Source organism: Zootoca vivipara, chromosome 7 (assembly GCF_963506605.1).
Source record: "Zootoca vivipara chromosome 7, rZooViv1.1, whole genome shotgun sequence".
NCBI lineage: Eukaryota > Metazoa > Chordata > Lepidosauria > Squamata > Lacertidae > Zootoca > Zootoca vivipara.
In genome coordinates, this window is record NC_083282.1 from 56,635,531 (window position 1) to 56,653,976 (window position 18,446).

The 18,446-nt window shown below is 43.7% G+C and overlaps 2 protein-coding genes across 10 annotated transcripts in view; one reads left to right on the plus strand and one right to left on the minus strand.

The window, feature by feature from the left end:
- Window positions 1-882: 882 nt before the first annotated feature.
- On the minus strand, window positions 883-16,918 carry FAM72A (family with sequence similarity 72 member A). 3 transcript variants are annotated; one of them, XM_060277125.1, is made up of 5 exons: window positions 16,712-16,918; window positions 14,171-14,370; window positions 9,733-9,810; window positions 8,374-8,498; window positions 883-7,472 (listed from the first exon to the last, which is right to left on the minus strand). In XM_060277125.1, the coding sequence occupies exons 1-5, from the start codon at window positions 16,730-16,732 to the stop codon at window positions 7,378-7,380; spliced, it is 519 nt and encodes a 172-aa protein (XP_060133108.1). In that variant the 5' UTR covers window positions 16,733-16,918; the 3' UTR covers window positions 883-7,377. The 3 variants fall into 3 exon arrangements, with proteins under 3 accessions (XP_060133108.1, XP_060133107.1, XP_060133109.1); XM_060277124.1 differs by having other exon boundaries at window positions 14,171-14,367; window positions 16,443-16,918; XM_060277126.1 differs by lacking the exon at window positions 16,712-16,918 and adding an exon at window positions 15,119-15,529.
- Window positions 15,634-18,446, plus strand: part of SRGAP2 (SLIT-ROBO Rho GTPase activating protein 2) — a 213,321-nt gene continuing 210,508 nt past the window's right edge. For 3 of the 7 annotated variants that reach the window (XM_060277120.1, XM_060277121.1, XM_060277123.1), the window contains exon 1: window positions 15,634-15,751. In XM_060277120.1, coding sequence (XP_060133103.1) covers window positions 15,634-15,751 — 118 coding nt within the window. Of the gene's footprint in view, window positions 15,792-16,383; window positions 16,510-18,446 lie in introns of those variants that run through there. The other 4 variants (XM_035122343.2, XM_060277122.1, XM_035122342.2 and 1 more) reach the window with 3 other exon arrangements.

The window sequence follows — 18,446 nt, forward strand, 5'->3', positions numbered from 1 at the left end:
TATTCTGTAACAAATCTATCCACTACTGCAGCCAATTCCACCGAGTACAACAGACAATGGCATCAGTGGCCTGCTTTCAGCTAGAGCACTCTGTGCATGCTACTCATGTAAATTGGTTCCGGGGCCATTTGTTTAGCCCACTGCCAAGGATGCGCAGCTTCTCCTAACCCCTCACCCATTTAAGAATACCGTAAATGTCTAAAGCAGGCATCCCCAAACTGCGGCCCTCCAGATGTTTTGGCCTACAACTCCCATGATCTCTAGCTAACAGGACCAGTGGTCAGGGATGATGGGAATTGTAGTCCAAAACATCTGGCGGGCCGAGGTTTGGGGATGCCTGAAAGCAAGGAGCCTTTTCTCTCCCTAGTGGTTCCCCATGTGTTTTAGTAACAGGGTTTTAAATCATGCAGGCAGCTTACATGGACAGAAAAGACTTCCTGATTTAAACATTAGCAGGTGAGGGGCCAGCAGCTGTGCTGGGGGTGAGGGGGGCTAAACAAATGGCCCTGCAGCCCCTTCATATCTGTGTTGCCCTCTTAAATGAGTGGCACATGAAAGGGCCATAGTAGATCAATGTTTGTTTTAATGCAATTTCCCTGATTGTGTGTGTGTGTGTACATTCATAAGCCCCTACTCACCAATAGACATCTAAATAGACAGGTGCAATTGTGCTCTGGAAATCTGTGGTCATGCTTATGCACATCTTGTGTGTTCTGGGTTCCTTGAAAGGATGATGTGCTCACATTTTATACAATTTGCGGGGTTGCATCCGATATTGGAATATGATTAAAGGAGGCATAATTGCAAAAAATTGTGAACTGTAATGTTCAGTAGGGTTTTAATATGAACTTAAAAAGAATTGTGTTGTTGGAGAGAAGCAGCATGATGCTTCCTTATTGAGAAAGCTCCTGGCTTCTCAAGCTCACATACAAGTTCCTGTGTACACCGACATACAGATGGAAGCCAGTAGGAGACATTTTGAGCTAATTTTCCTGGAGTATGATGTTACCCAGAGACATCAAATTGTCAGTATTTTGAAGAACCACAGATGATGGGCAAACAGCTGCCAAAACCACATGAAGCGTGAGATTTCTTTTGAAGAGTCCAGACCTGGGCATCTTGTTTTCTTTTACTGCTGTCCAAAATTAGCTCCGTTTGAGTAAAAAAAAAAAATCAATGAGGAGTGCAACCACTTTTAGTTTAAAGCATACGTTTTGACAAGGAGCACTGATGAAAGACTTAGGAATGTTTGCACACAAGATACCATTGAGATGTGGCTGCTGCTTTTGGCAAGCTGGTTACAGAGTTCATGGGAAGAGCAGACAAAACATGCCTGCTAGAACACTTTCCACCCTTCCCCCACACCCGTTTCTTCTTTCAAACAGAAACCACACATGTGAGTGAGCCATTTGCCTACAGCAAGATATGGACGTACTGCTGCCTGCATAACAGCACCGAATCATGGATCCTGCAATTATGGAAGGCTCTACCGTTCAAAGCCATCCTCTTGGATAACATGCACCCAGATGGCCAAGCGCCATTTTAGTGGGCTAAAGAGTGAGAGTCTAGTTCTAGTTGCTGTAGGTTTTAATTCCATCACACGCAGCTTGCCTTCATAGGCAGAAAGGAAATCATTAATTATTACAGGCAGCCTTTTGTTCCGGTGTCCTTGCAATGTGGCACTTGTGAGCTGGCTTCTCGTATCACAGCAATGGCTGCGTTTCAGTGGAAACCGAATCCCTACGTGTGCTCAGCGTATACTTTTTAGAGGTTATACATTAAATTATACTGAAAAAATGGGGAAGACTGAAATGATCCCTCCCCCTTCTTAACACGGTTCCTTTTAGAATGAAGCTGAAATGATTTATCGTTGTCTTGCTGTGACTTTTCCCCTCTTCCTTCCTTCTGTTCAACCTGTGCAGCCAGCTACGATTGGTGTTGAATAATGCATAGAAAAGAAAAGAGAATGCATTACCAATAACACTGATATTGTTGCACACAAGTGTGCGGCATCTTAAAACAGACCTGAGGGAAAGCAAGTGCACTTGCTTTATTGGAATTCAGATTTTTTTATATGGCTCTTCTTGTGCCATCCAATTTGGGTACGGCAAGCCTCTGCATTTGACATTGTCTCAAATTCAAAACCCAAATAGGTCACTTGTTTGTATGTATGTGCGTAAGACACACAGAAAGAGAGAGACATAGCTCTAGTTTAAGCAGGTGCAGAATTAGGCTATTCCCCCCTTATGAAATTCTGAGGACAGTTATTTGATTCTTCTCCTCCACTGCAACAAGAAAAGTATGGATATATGCCTGCGTACCTTGTTTTAGTGACACACACACACACACTTTCAATAGCAGTTTATGTATTCGGGTTTTTGGAGTTCAACAAACAGCATTACTTTGACCTCCCTGTGCTCAAATATTGCCATTTTATAAATATAACATACACAACCAGTTGCATTCACAGCAGCATTAGGGCCTGTACAATAAAAAGTCATTTAATCAACACTATGCTGAAAATTTATGAACTCCTACCTTTCAGTATGACGGACAACAAATAAATCAGTTTATTGCTTATGCCCACATTGTATTTTAATATTACTACCAAAACTTTAGTGAATATTAGGCTTGTGTATCTTCGATCAAATCATTGTTTTAACTGGGGTGGCTTGACAGCTGACAAACCGGCAAGAGCTAAGTGTAGAGACATAATTCAGCTGAACTAAGCACTTTGGAGTCATGCATTCTGTTGAATAATGCACACTTTCTTTTTGTTTAGAGTACCTCTATCAGTGCAATCCGATACAGGTTTACTCAGAGGTAAAGGTAAAGGGACCCCTGACCATTAGGTCCAGTCGTGACCGACTCTGGGGTTGCGCGCTCATCTCGCATTATTGGCCGAGGGAGCCGGCGTATAGCTTCCAGGTCATGTGGCCAGCATGACAAAGCCGCTTCTGGCAAATCAGAGCAGCACATGGAAATGCCGTTTACCTTCCCGCTGTAGCAGTTCCTATTTATCTACTTGCATTTTGACGTGCTTTCGAACTGCTAGGTTGGCAGGAGCTGGGACCAAGCAACGGGAGCTCACCCCATCACAGGGATTCGAACCGCCGACCTTCTGATCAGCAAGCCCTAGGCTTAGTGGTTTAACCACAGCGCCACCTGGGTCCCTCTACTCAGAGGGTATTCATGAATTCAATAGCGTTAATGCATAGACAAGGACAAAGGATCACACCCTAATTTTCTCATTGGATTTTTCTTCCAATGCAGCATCCAACTGATTATCTGTGGGGTTTGGAAGGCTTGTTATGACCCTCTGCCTGCAACAGTTTGTTTACACAACCCAGACGGTTTCCCAAAATTGTTTTTTATCTTCCACAAACGCCCATTAAGCTCTCATATTGAATCAGATTGTAAGTCCATTTAGCCCAGCACTGCCTGCTGTCTGTCACAGCCCTGCTACTCCAGATCATTTGACAACAGATGCTATTGATTGAACCTAGGCCCTCCCCAATACTTCTGAAATGGATGGCTGAACCCTACACAATGTACACAATGCTTCCATGTGAAGACACTCATGATTACTTTTAAAGGTCCAGCATATGTTCTGAAAGTTGCTTTAGAGCAAGAGGTGGGGGGGGACTCGTAGCTCTCCAGGTGTTGCTGGACTCTAGCTCCCACCAACTCCTGATCACTGGTCATACTGGCCTGACAAGATTTGGAGTGCAACAGTCATCGACTCTTCTGGTTCCATGGATCCACACCACTACTTCCCAATTCATAGAATAAAAATAATACTCCGCTGCCAAAGTCTCACGTTCTGCATCAGAAGTGACAATCCTTGCATGGTGCTGCTTGTTTATTTGAAACTTCTTTTCAGGAGATGCTGAGTGCAAACATTGAACAAAGTAACAGGTGTTTATAATCTTTATGTCCTTGGGTAGCTACAAGAATCTCAGGATTTTTAATATTTGTGCTCAACTAAGTAACACATGGTGCTGCTTTTTCACTGTGTGTGTGTGTAACGAATGAACAAAATGCAATTGTTCTAATGGCTAACTAGATGTTCTTCAAAATACTTAGCTGCCACTTAAATCTGGCAGTGGTGCATTGAGCTTCCCTTCCATAATGTTCTGCAGTTACCCATACCCCACTCGGGTGCCACCCAATCCTAAACTCATTTACTAGGTAGTAGGGAGCAATGTCCTTTGAACTTAGTAGGTCTTACTTTTGAGTACACATGGTCAGGATCTTACTGCACAACTGATTTGTTGAGAATGCTATTCCCCCACTTTTTGCCTTCCTTATTTTACAACTGAAGGTCTTGATCTTTCTGACATTTTAAGTCAATTTCTCACTTTAAAACACATTCCCAGAGTGAATTTTGTGGGTTTTTTTTTTTTAGGGCAGGTGTTACCTTAGCGGATTTTGTGTATACAAAGGGTGCTCTTATTAAAGCTGCAAATATTTTGTGCTTTAAATAAGTTGGTATTAAACTGAAGTCAGTTCCAAGAGAAGTTGAGTTCCAGAACCTGGGTAAATGATGCTCACCATTTGCTTTGCTTCTGCTGGCTGGGAGGAAAGCAACAACTTAAGCCCCCTGCTTTGGCATCAGAGATTTCACCAGGCTTATATTGGAAGCCTTAACAGCTAGAAAGCAGTTTTAAAAATAAATAAAAGGTGAGAATCTCCAGATACTGAACTATGTTATTGTGGAAATGCATAATACACACAGCACACTGACTTTTATTATATACAGTTCATATAGCTGATAGATATTTGAACTCTCTGCAGTTAGGGAGGCATTTTGGCGCAGAAGATGAGGCCCTCAGTAGAATGAGCAGAAGGGCTCATAGAAAGTACAGCAAGGCTGGTGTACCACATTTTGAAGTAATCAAATAATTTACACCATAGAAAGCAAGAATAGGGAACGCTTTTCAGCCTGAAGGCCTCATTCCCTTTGAGGCCACCTGCTAGTGGTGGCTGAGGCTAAAAAATGGGTGGAACAACAAATGTAAAAGTTACTTTTGTGCAGTGGGCTAGATAAACACACACACACACTTCTCTATCATCTACCTAGAAAAGCAGGAGGCATCTGAGTTCAAGGACGCATACCTGCCATGCAAAAATAATCAGTGTAAAAGTGAGCATTGTGACCTAGAGAACTATGAGGGCCAGATTTGGAGGCTTGGAGGTTCTCCTCCGCTGATCCAAAGCATGTGCGTGCGCATGTGAGTGAGTGTATGAGAGGGGGGGGGGAAGAGAGAACACCCATTAAATTGAAAGTCTAAATTACCTAACTGCCCCACTTACTGGCAGATACCTCCACTGTTATGAATGACTGAGTCAGTCTATAACTTTTGGAGGGTTTCACATAATGATCGCACCTACGCACCAAGAAAACGTAAAAACATAACCAACATTCTGGAAATTCATTCAGCACCATCTTGCAAACACCAACAGCACCAGCAAAACTCAGGAAGCATTTGGAATAAGCTGCTCCCTGAATTTATGACTGGCTCCGTTCAAGTGAATGAAAGCAATGTGGGCACTAGAGTTGTAGGCTCACCACAGCAAAGATTCTGGAACTGCACCAGGCCCTAAAATGCCCTATAAACTAGAGCAGTGTTTCTCAACCTTTTTTGGGCCAAGGCACACTTGTTCCATGAAAAAAATCACGAGGCACACCACCATTAAAAAAGTTTAAAAAATTAACTCTGTGCCGCCCTATATTGACTATATAATTATGACTGTAAGAAACACTTGCCAATTGCTGTGTTGGTTGCAATCTCCTGTAATAAGGCTTCACAAGCCGCTGATTTCTCTGCCAGCACAATCCTTTGCTCAGCAAGTTTCAGGTTGAGCTCATCCAGCCAGCTTCTTTAAGTTTGTCTAAAACCACCCTCCCGTGGTGGTGGCTGTTGAGAGCTGCGCTCGCCCCGCGTCGTGACCCGGCCGGCTTCCTTTCCGGCAGGTTAGCGCTGTTTATTGGCGGCCGCCAGGCACGTGACAATGCAAATTGCCCTTCTCGTCGCTGCACGTCGCGGCACACCAGCCAGCGTCTCGCGGCACACTAGTGTGTCGCAGAACAGCGGTTGAGAAACGCTGAACTAGAGGGCTGAAAGTATCAACACAGCTTGAAAATTCTCAATATTTTTTCCTTCTTCCAAAGAGGATATTAGTACCCTTTAAAAAATCATGCTCCAGATAACACTTACATCATTTTGAAAAAGAGTAAATGTTCTACCTGCGGCTACTTAGCTGCTTCTGCTACTTTAGACTTCAGTACACTACTGGCTAGATGCAATTCAAGCCATGCCTGGTTGCTACATTCTTTCCAAAAGGCACTGTGCCACCAGATACGTAGGGAATACTCTTATGCCAGCAGTAGAGAAACCAGAAGGATTTAAATTTTTTTTGACCTGACCCTGCATTTACTACATTCTCCTTCAGCGTCACTCTCACTGCTCATTTCTTCTTGTAAACAACTAGAGAAACGGACAAACACAGTTAAAAATGCTGCCGCTTGGACACTGTTCTTTTAAGCCTCTTTGTTTCTTGATTGCACGCATTAAAGGGGATATCTGCAGGTCCAGAAGCTGGGGTCTCTTGTTCTTTTGTTAGCATTTCTTTGCATCTTCTCCTTCCATTAGGAGCAGGGAAACATGCCAGTTCCCAGGCGATGTCCTCACACTTGTTGGCCATTTGTGCGCTGGCAGAGAAAAAGCTATTCAGTAGGTTTCCTCGAAATCTGGCCTTTGAGCAGAACCAAACATTGTGCTGCACTTGCACGAGGGAAGCAGAAATACCTAGATTTAAGAGCTTCCCAATATGTTATGCAAACATGGGATTCTGGAAGGCAGCCAACAGCACAGAGTTGGTATTCACTGCCGGAGCGCTGTGTAGCAGCATTAACCGTGGTTCCTGAAGAGAGGCCTTTTACAACCCCTGACTCAGCCAGCAAAACAGGGAAAAGGAGTCATGCAGGCCGGCAGATAACTTGCCACATCAAACACCACTGGATCTTTCCCTGCGTCGCTTCCAGACCTTTTTTTGTGCAACCAGGAGCGATGGCGATGTGGAGCTCATTCCTTGATCTTCCGTACATAAATGCTGTCCTGTAGGATATGGGCAATAGCAAGCAGTTGCAGAAGCCAGGGGGGGCATACTGATGGTGCTCTGGAAAGCAAGGACTGACTTTTGACCTTCAAATCCTGGTCATCCTGTACAACAGGATGCCTAGCAGATCAGACAGTGTAAGGTCAACAGGTATTATTACCCTTTGAAGTGCTTTCCCTCTGTCTTGCTGGGATTTGCACATCGTGTTTCTTGTCCGTGTGAGAGGCACACCATGCAGCACATAGCTGGTGACATTTATCGGATGTACTCGTCTTCAGAGATGCTGGACAAGTCTTCATCTGCGCTTTCCTCTGAATCTGGTAAGTTGCCCCAAAGCAGTAAGTTTGTACCTTAAAAAGAAAAGGCAAAAAAACTTCCATTGCATTCTCTCTGACCAGGATCTCATGCTAATGAAGCAAAACACGTTGCCAAATGAAGCTACAACCCCAGCAATAGATAAAGGCTAATAAACAAAGTAACATGAACATGCAATTTAAGCCTTTAATTCCACCTCCGTATTTAAATGCCACATTCTAGAACAGGGCTGGTCAACCGTCCAGCACCCAGGTTCCTATAAACTAGGGGTAGGGAACCTTCTGTAGCCCGAGGGCCGTGTCCCCTTACAACAACCTTCTGAGGGCCTAATTAATGCTAGTGGTGGGTGGGCCAGTGAAGCAAAAGTGGGTGGTAAAATGACTGCAAATCTTACCCTTTGCACATTAACCAACATTCCAGCCATACAAAAGCCAGAGGGTTGTACAAACCATGCATTATCACAGCTGATTGGTTGGCCTCCCACTCCACTGAGCTCTGCACGTTGTTGCTCAGAAATGAGACTATGACGCTATGATTCTATGCTTCTGTTATATACCTGAGGCCTTGTTCTCAAACATGGCAGTTCAAGATGGCTTTTGCCTGAGTATTTATCACTTCTTTTTAATTCATGCTTTCCCACCTTGGATTGCTATTTTATGAACTGTGAGCTCAGATCTGGTGCTAAAAACAAATTCCTGGGCCGAGTGCTTGTGCTCAGAGGCACCCTGTTCCTTAAGTTGGAAGTGTGTAAAACCCCCGAGTATGTTGACGCTTTAATAAAAATTAAAGTAGGTCCAACAAGCCTGAAGTATGTCTAACTCTCTTTGTATACATTTTCTAAGAGGCACACAATTCACTGTAGTAAAAGCTTTGGAATAGGACACTCCAAGGGGATAAGAACAATAAACTTTGTGCGTGGAATGAAATTTTCCATACCGGAAGAATCGAGCCTGTTGATTCCAAAAACAGTCTGGCTGTGAAACATCCAGAAGTGCCCATTGTTGCAGGACAGCAAACAAGGTTTGCATGGAGCGATCACATGGTAACCTACCACATTCCCACTAGAAAAGCAAACACACAAGTTCTTAGGTGAAAGAGTAGACAGAAAAGTAAGCTCTAAAATCAACAGTAAAATGAATGTCCTCATGGTAAATAGCAAGTTAATAAAACAGGATCCCACCCTATCTAGTAGAACTAGTTGTGAATGTTTGACTAAATACTGAGCAAGATGCCTTTGGAAAACAGTCCAGAAATAGCCTGTACAGTATGTTCAGCCTGCAACTTTCTTTTTAACCCCCCAAATGGGCACCTATATTATGAATGTATCAACAACAGATGTTGCCTGTTCTTAAATATAAAACCTATTTTATAGAACATAACCTCACCTCACCTCATATCACAAAAATGGGAAAATACTGACCTACTGATCCCTGTGGCTCTAGAAAGCATGGGATATAATGATTATTGATGTCATGACAAATTCATACAGAGATGACTAAAACCAGGACCATTTTATGGTGGCTGATAGTTACATTTTTAGAATAAAAGCCATTAAATTGAAGAAAACTGAATAGATATGAATCTATACTGAACTTCTCTACATTTTCTCTGATTTGGGTTGGGGGACACAAGCCACAGGGTAAAATCTTGATTTGCTAGTTATTGTGCTGTTTCATGAATATCTAATAAGTGGCCACAGAAAAGGCTATCTTCTGCCCCACTGGCAATCTAGCCACCTTGATGTGTGCAGTATTGTAGTCAAATTCCTTTGAGTTTATGTATTTCAGCTAGTACTGCCCCCTCCCTATTTTAACCCTGTCCCTGTTCCATCAACAGCATACTGACATGCAGAAATTAAGGAGGAAAAACTCCTTCCATCTCTGCGTGATGAAAAACTTCACCTGCCACATTTCTGCCTGTCAGACTGCTATTAAAGCACAGAATGAAAGCCAGGAAAAAGGTGGGCAACACTACAAGTGAAGATAACACATGTCAATAACCTATTCTGCTTTGTACCTGTACTACCACAGTTTTGGAAATCCTGAGGATATCAGAATAGTCCAGTTTTCCCAAGTACAGTAAATCTGGGAGCTCTTTATGCCAACCATTTTATTGCTGGAATTTATCCTGGACATTGTCAGCCAAGGACTTCTTTGATGGTGGATAGTTAAATTCAAGTGAGCATTTGATAATCAAGTTTGCTTCAGGCTCTTGCACACAAATGAATGAAGAGGTAGAGACCACACAGCTGTTCAAAACACTATGCTAAGTTAAACTGCAGCATTACTTACTTACCATTTCAAACAGGCCACATCTTTCAGTTTACATTTGCAGATTTCTGTGAAATAGCAATTTCCAATGAAGCCAACAGTACTGTGGGAGAAATAGTTAAAAATGAACTTGATCACAGTTTCACAATGTGAAGTATTGTGGCAATAAAAGTTCCAGCAGAATGCTATTCTCTTTGTTTATTGTTAGTTTACAAATCTATATGTGCCAACAGCCATTGTAAACCTCTCTTTGCTAACAGCCATTGTAAGCAAGGCAATATACGACATAACTGTACATTGATCCAGCTTTTAGTTTAATGTGTTTTGATAGGTAGTCTTTTCCTTGCATTGTCTCTTCAAAAATGACCGAGCTGAGTTGCCTGTTGGAGAAAACACTTTAGCAAACCCTATAAAGTTGTGATCCCCATGACTTATATGAAATGCTGTTTCACTCTACTTAAAACAAGAGGCATTCGTTATTGGCTCCTATGTTACAAGGAGGGGAAACTTTTGGCTCACAAGATGCTAATGAATTCCAACTCTCATCAGCCTCAAGAAACATGGCCAATGGTCACCACTCCACACTCTGCGTAGTGGTGTAGGGAGCTGCAGGAGACAGAGAGGGGCAGGAATCAGTGGCCCCCTTCTTTCTGTGCTGGACATGGAAGAGCCCAAGTGTCCTTCACAGGAAGAAATACAGGGGGTTGCTGGAGGGACAGACAAAGTGCTCTATCCTTGTGCCTCTTAGCAGTCTTCTCACCTGTCTACATGTGAATGGTTAAAGGGAAAGTTTGGATTGGGCTATAAGGCTGTAATCCTCTTCATATTTCCCAGAAAACAAATCCCAGTCCACTTACTTCCAACTAAACATGCATAAGATCACATTGTAAGAAAGCAATTTTCTCCCAAAGTGGGCCTAGTAATGAAGCAAATTTTCCTATGAAAGCTCCACTAGTTTAAGGGATTGCACCACATGACACTAAGAGGTTTCAGGATTGCTGCCTAAGCTTGCAAAAGAAGCAAATCAGATAAGAGGTCAAAACTGCCTTCGGAGCAAAAACAGCTTGAACCCTGTAGTTCAAGCCATTGTGATCATTCCACAATAGCTACCCGGTAAGAGAATCACTATTGCTCTTTAGTAACAATAGATTAGTCTGCTTCGATTCTAAAAACATCTCCAACTCCAGCTTCCTGGTGTAACCAGCCAGGTGGAAGAGTATCAGCCAGTGCAATATGTTACCATAGCTTCTGTCCAAGAATTGGTCTGTTGATATTTGTTATTCAATAGAGCAATTTTGTTTCTGGTTCTCATGATGAAGCAGAGGGAGATATGGGCTCTACAGCCAAGCATGACCATTCCATCAGCGTTGCAGCCCAGAGCCACTTTACCTATTGCTAGCCATGAATCATGGCAACAGAATGAGATGAACAGGTGTAGAAGACTTATTAAGAGTGCCGACAGCATCCTGTACAACAGAGGAAGCGACAACCAATCATTCCATCAGCACCTGCAACTGAATAGTTTTCAACAACCATTAATCTGTGTTTGCTCTTGGATGTGTGTTCCTTTGCTTACAAATGAAGCAGTCTGATCATTACTGCATTCCTGACAGGATTAAAACAGTTTTTCTGTATGATTCACACCAAACAGACCTCTTCCCAGAGCTGATCTATATTAGACAGAAAATTAAAAACTATCCCTGGGTGTTGCCATGGTAGAAAGGATTCAGGTGGCAGGCAGCTACTACCAGTAATCAGTTATAGCGTTGCCATTTTTTATTTAGAGTTTCAAAATGTAGATGCTTCGCAACACTTAAGCTCTCCCTTCAAGTTTAACCGCTCAGCCCGAACAGAGTACAGTACCCCCCCCCCCCCCGGCTGCCATGCTAATCAATTATTACATTATAAAGAAACCAATCATGATAAATAATTTCCCGAGGCACTAAAACATAGCTTTCCTTTTAATATCTCAGTTTGAAGTAAGAGGTTTACTGAATTCCATTACCACATTTCTGTAATAGCAATAGTCAGCGTTGTTTCATTGTTCAACATTATCATAGACATACCATTTGTAACCACACAGAATAAATTCAATTAAGGTTTGTCAGTTACTTAACATTTATACAGTATAATATCTAAGTGTGGGGAAAGTCTCAGCTATGAAACATTTCTGTCATTTGCTTAAAATATATATTTACTTATATTGAATGGATCTTGATGTTGGCTTTTGGAAGACTTTTAATTTCAAGCTGTTTTGTGTAATTTTTAACAACTTGTTTTATACTTTGCAGTTCAAAATTATTTTACTCTTTGATTTTATATTTGCTCTCTTGAAATCTGTAAGTTTCCCAGAGCACTGACACCCAACTTTAATGTATGGGGCAGGAGAGATAATACCTCAGTACTAGAGCACAAGCTTTTTATGCAGAAGATCCCAGGTTCAGTCCCCAGCATATGCAGGTAGGGCTAGGAAAGACCCTTCCCTGAAACCTTGGATAGCCACTGCCCATTCTTATAGACCAGGGTTGGCCAACTGTGTGTTCCAGATGCCCTCTCATTGTGGCCACTGACCATGCTGCCTGGGGCTAATCAGGGTTGGAGTCCAAAAGCATATGGAGGCCACCACATTGGCTACCTTGGTGTAGACAATACTGAGCTTGACCAATGTCTTCTACATCTGTTCATCTCTTCTGAGTCCATATAACACAGATTCCTATGTACAGTATATTTGAAATAATAATAAATTTCCAGTACTACCCACCTGAAAGCCAAGTGGAGTTTCCTTTGGCCTTGTATATCTTCTCAAATAAATTACCAGCAGTACTGGTTGACCAGTTTACTCTCTGGGAACTCGGTTGATAATTATAGTACAATTTAGATTCTAAAGGGCTGTCAGATGGAGAACACTTGTTTTCTCTGGTTCTGGAGGGTAGGACCACAACCCTCTTTGTTCCTTGTTGCCCACACTAATGGATTCAAGTTACAAGGAAGGAGATTCTGACTAAACATCAGGGAGAACTTTCTGACAGTAAAAGTTCTTTGACAGTGGAGCAGATTCCCACAAGGTGGTAGAATCACCTTGGAGGTTTTTAATGAGAGGTTGGATGGCCACCTGTCATGTATGATCTAGCTAAGATTCCTGCATTACATTGTTGGACTAGATGGCCCTTGGGTCCCTTCCAACATGATTCTATGATTTGTCAGAAACATTAAGCCTTCCACCCCCAACGTGCAGGCCATCTTTTTATCCATTTGAATTACTGAATCTGCAATCATATTGCTGAAGATAGAGTAAGGCATGCTGATGACACTAGCTCTCTGTGACAAAAGTTCCATTAGTTTAGGGTTCCCTTAAGAAGTTTTGATTAAATATGATTATGATTTCCTACATGTACAGTATATCAATGTCATCACCAATGAAACTTGCCTTCTTCTTCCAACACTCCTTCCTTTTCTCATGCTTGAAAGTTGCATTTTGATTCACAATCACTGAGGATGTAGGAAAGCAAAGACTATGTCTTCCTGTGGTTTATACAACACCCCCCATTGTGCTTTTGACTGTTACCACAACAAATACTGTAGACCAGAAACTGACTATTAAGAGAAGTGAAAGTGACAGTTCTAGCATACCGGTAGTGCCACTAAGTTCTCCTACTGTTATGGCGTTGGTGGTGCTATTCTAATATTAGAATCATGCCCCGCTTTCATAATGCAAGATGATTAAGGAAGACAGACTACACAGGCTGCTGTGATTCCCTGAGCTGAACATAACAGAAGTTGTGCAGACCTGCTTTAGAAAGCCCATGTTCTGAATATTTTATTTTGACCTCAAGTCTTGGATTCTGCATTTTTACAAAATGAAAATATTTTCCTACATTATGGCAGATATTGTAAGGGCTGTATGCCACATGAGTGCATGAAATACCCAGAAGGACAGAAAAGCTTAAGACATACCTCTTTTCATAGCCCATGCACACATGTGAGTTAGGACAGCAGCCACAGCATCTGCAACCTGGCAGACCAATATAGGCGATTGTTGAAACCTGAATGTGTAGTGTATTCTGCCAAGACCCTTCACTAGTATTATTTTTATTATATTTATAGCCCACTTTTCCTCCTAGCTCAAGGCGGCATACAGGGGTCTTCCTGTGCCGTTTTCAACCTCACAACAACCCTGTGAGGTAGGTTTGGTCAAGAGACAGTGACTAGCCCAAGGTTTGTCTTCATGGCTCCTTTGAATTTTGTGTGCCAGATCCTAGTGCAGCACCTTAACCATTACACTATACTGAGTTAAGAATGTGAAAGACCACCGAAACTGGACCTTAGACCTAATGCAGATAAGTCACTATGGTTCTTGAGGTTCTTTAAAAAAAATGTGTGAGAGATGCCAAGCAAAATACTTACTGTGGGACAGAAAATTACAGCCAATTCAAGATTCTCTGAGTCTCCTTGTGTTGACTCACCTGGTGGGAGGGATGTCTGTGGAGTAGAGATCTGTCTCTGTATCAGCCAGGAGAACAGCTTTCATGCCCCGGGAACTTAGCACTTGCTGGCAAAACCTGCAGCACAGCACAGTCACACATCTGTCTGCAAAACTGCAGCTGCTGGCGGACATGGCAAGGCCCGTCTGATCCAGAGGAGATTCCAGGGCACCCCTGTGCTTCTTTCAGTAGGGTAGAAAAATAATTTGTCTTCTGGGGCCAGCAAGGTCCTTCTCCCCCACAGGACTTACTGGTACTCTTAGTTTATCAGCTTTGACTACCAACCCTCTTGTTCCTTGTCACAGATTAAAACTCTTACCAAGTGTGGTGATGGTCCTTCCAATCTTATACTGGAGGCTATCTAATCAGCATTAATCAATATTAACTATTGAATTGAGGGAAATTTTCTCCCTCCCCCAGTCCAAGTCTGTTTCTCTTATTTAGTTACTATTTATTTCTTCAAATTTATACGCCCCTTGATTGCAAAGAAAAAAAGCAATATATAAAAAGATAAGACAGAAAAATCAAGAAAAAATTCTAATATTTTGAAACATACAAAAAGTTAAAATGTTAGAACTGATTTAAATTCACAATAGCATTTCTAAGCATCTGGGAAGGCTTGCGCAAACAAGAACTGTTTTAGCTGGCCGCGAAAGGAATACAGCGAAAGCGCCTGGTTGATATCAATTGGCAGGGAGTTCCAAAGTGTAGGTGCTGCCAGCACTAAACGGTATAGTTCTTACAAATGCGGAACGGGTGTTATGTGGCACCTGCAGTAGTGCTAATTCTGCTTTATTTCACTGCCTAGACCCCGGGGTCCTTCCTATCATTCCCTTCTCCCCAACCACCGAGGGCAAGAAACATGCCCGCCTCCCAATTAATCCTACTGTCCCCAATTTAGGATTCTTTACTTCCTTCTCGGCCACTCACGGACTGACTCCGGATCCCCCTGCCTCCTGCCAGCGACCCCAACCTGGACGGCTCCTTTCTTTACGTGCGCGAGAAATGCTCAGAATTAAGACCTCGCGTCGCCTCCCAGTCCCCTGTCAGTTTGAATCTGTGGCTTTGCCTCCCATTGGGGGAAATCTGGCCCACCACCGGCACCTGATTGGTAAAAAAGACAACAACCCGCGTCTCCCCGCTTGCCATTGGATAAACTGACCCTCTCTCGTTCCTACCTACGTGCGGGGCATGAGGACGCGCCCCCTTGCTTCCCATTGGTCCACACGGGGCTTGTATTTGCATGCCCCACCCTTCGTGGTCGTAACCCGCTTCTGTCCCCTCCGAGCATTCTGAGTGGCCCCATCTCCGTCCTGGGTGGGCGGTGCCAATACGGAAAAGTGGCGGGACCGAGGCTGAGGGAGGAGGTAGGCGGGGCGCGGCTATTGGCTGGAGCGCCCGCCAGCTTTCGGAACCTCCCCTCCCGATTGGTGCTCCTCTGTGGAATGGGCGGATGCGCTGGAGCGGGGCTGCGGCGGGGAGCGGACCGTGGGAGCAGCGGGTGGCCTGAGGAACGCGCCTCATGGGGGGAAAGGACTCGCCGTCCGAGCAGCAGCACTGCAGGTAACAGTCGCGTCCGGGACGGAGGAATCCTGAGTTTGGGGTGAGCTCGTGGCAGATTCCCTGCGGTAGATCCCCTTGCCTATCCCATAATATCCCCTTGGCGGGATCCGCCTCCTTTTCCAACTTGGCTGCAATTCGTGTAATGCTAGCCTCCCGCCAGCACAAGGAAGCCCACTCCTTCCAGAAGGCTGTACAGCAGCAGTCTCCATCCTATAATACTCTTCCCGCGCGTGTGTGTCTTGTCTTCCTAGTTCCCTTGGTAGCCCGCAGCGAGCACAGGCGCCCTGCTGGAGCCATCCCGTGCTCCAGTCCACCGGGAGAGGGTCGGTGTCCCATCCATCCCATAATATTCCCCACTGCGGCAAGCGCGGGGAGGGGGGGGGGGAAGCCGGACTCCCCGCATCCCGTACTCGCCCCGAGGGAGAAGCATTCCTCCACAAATAGCCACAGCCCCGTCGAAGCCCAGCTCTTTTTAAAGGGATCCCCCCCCTCTCTCTCTCTCTCTCACACACACACACACTCACACACACACACACACCCCGGAGAAGGCAGTTCTATGCGCTCGCAAACGAGCCTTGAAGCAGTTTCATTCCAGATCAGTCTCTTCAAGCTACGAAGCTCAGCGGCGTCAACACAGACTGGCCGCGGCTCTCCCGAGTTTTCAGGGGGAACCTTTCCCGCCCGGCCCTACCTGGAGACGCAGCTGATTGAACCTGGAACATCTGGCATGCGAAGCGTGTGCTCTGCGGCTGAGCGAGGTTCCTTTCCGAACTAAATCCGCAGTACTCTTATTCCCAGAAGATAGTCCCATAGCAGTCTATTCCTCCTCCTCAAATACAGGTCTTAGTTCGTAATATTCCTGGGTGAGCAGGAATATTCCTGCTCGTAATATTCCTGGGTGTGGAGGTATTCCTCTGCCCCATTAAGCTAGTGTTACTTGCCAGACAATAATATACCTACCTTCTTATCCTCCCAGGCCATAAACCCCTTTTCTAGTCTGATGCATTTCCTCTTTACATCATCTCCCTGAAAAGTGCAGCACCAAGAAGGAAAGGCAGGGCTGGATTCCTAACTTCCCGTAGATCAGATCTGTACACTTACTGTGATCCACCAAGCTGAATACAGCTCACCACCCATGTGCAATGGTTTGCTATGGGCTCAGTAAACCTCCTGGTTTTGCTTGGTACTATTGGGTGGGTGGCAGATGTCAGATTCTCAAGCACTTGAACCAACTAATTGAATGTTTTCAGCTTGGTGGGTCACAAGTTGTGCAAGCCTATGACGTACCGGATCGAAAGAGGAAAACAGCATATATCCTTCAAATGTTGCTGCAATTGACTTTTGAATTGAACAGCTATCTTCTTGTAAAGGAGAAAGCACAGTCTTGAGCTTTCAAAAAGTAAAGGTAGCTGTATTGTACCATGAGAAAAATTCAAAAAGTATATTAGCACATTACTTTTATTAGGCCAACCATAATATCACAAAATAGTGTGCAAGGTTTTGAGTTCTTCAGAACACTACATCAGGGTAGACTTGGGATGGTGGCTATGGTTATGCTTCTTCCCAGCCAGACTTGTTGGAATCTGATAACATCTGTGGCACCTAAAAGGCCTCATTGAATGTCTGCTGTCTATTTCCACATTCTCCCTTGAGACTCTTACTCACGGGCATCACCATCATTAATTTTAGCCTGATGAAGAATACTGGATAATTCGAAAGCTTGCAAACTGTTTTGTGATATTTTGGTTGGCTTAGTAAAGATATTTCCCTAATACGGTTTTTGACCTTGCAAGGGGCTATTGGGATGGACTACAAGGTTTTAGTGATTTCTCTTTGTATTTCAGGGAGGTAGCTTTAAATATGTTTGCATAGTTACTTCACAGCAGGCTGACAGTATGTGCTAGCACTGGGTAGAAATATGCCAGATTTCGATTGTGTTTTCATGCTGTAGCTCTCAATCCTAACTCCACTTGTTTGGGAGTAAATCCCATTGAATTTGGTAGGATTTACATCAGAGGAGATTACACTGTTAGGATTACACTGTTATTCCTTAGTCAGTGAGCCATTACCATTTCCTGTCTGTTGGCCACATTGTTTCTCTATTTGGATGTGGATCCAGGTTTCTGGAATCCCCTCTTCTTAACATTTGCTGCCAACAGTAGTTTGTAATTCAGAAAAAGAAGTTTTGTCCTTACTTTGCTCTGCTTGCATCTCTCTTGCACATACTGCTCTGTTTCCCCAGGCTCCAAATCTGCTTTGATGTCTACAGCAGATACATATATCCCTCCTCCCTCTTTACTTTACTTTGCCAGCTTTTGGGGGTTCAATCCTCTAAAATTAACAATGATGCATAATAAAAAAATACCTAAAGCTAGTCTGTTGGCTGGACCAAGATCTGCAGCTTTAGCTACACCAAAGGGGATTAGTCTTGTTTATACAATGGCTTGTGGGTTCATTTTCGAGCTCCTGTAGTTCAAGTAATTTGAGGATTTGGGTCTGATTTCCCTTTTTAGCATATCATATTGCTCTGTCTCCAGTTGTTGTTTAAACTAACCAAGAAGGAACACAAAACTGCTTTTGCAGGACCTGTTTTCCTTTGTCTCCCCATTTTCTTGGATTTAGGAGGTTCTGATGATATTAACCCCCCCCCAGCTCTCTACCTAAAATGTAACTATTGTACCCTTTTCTTCAATTG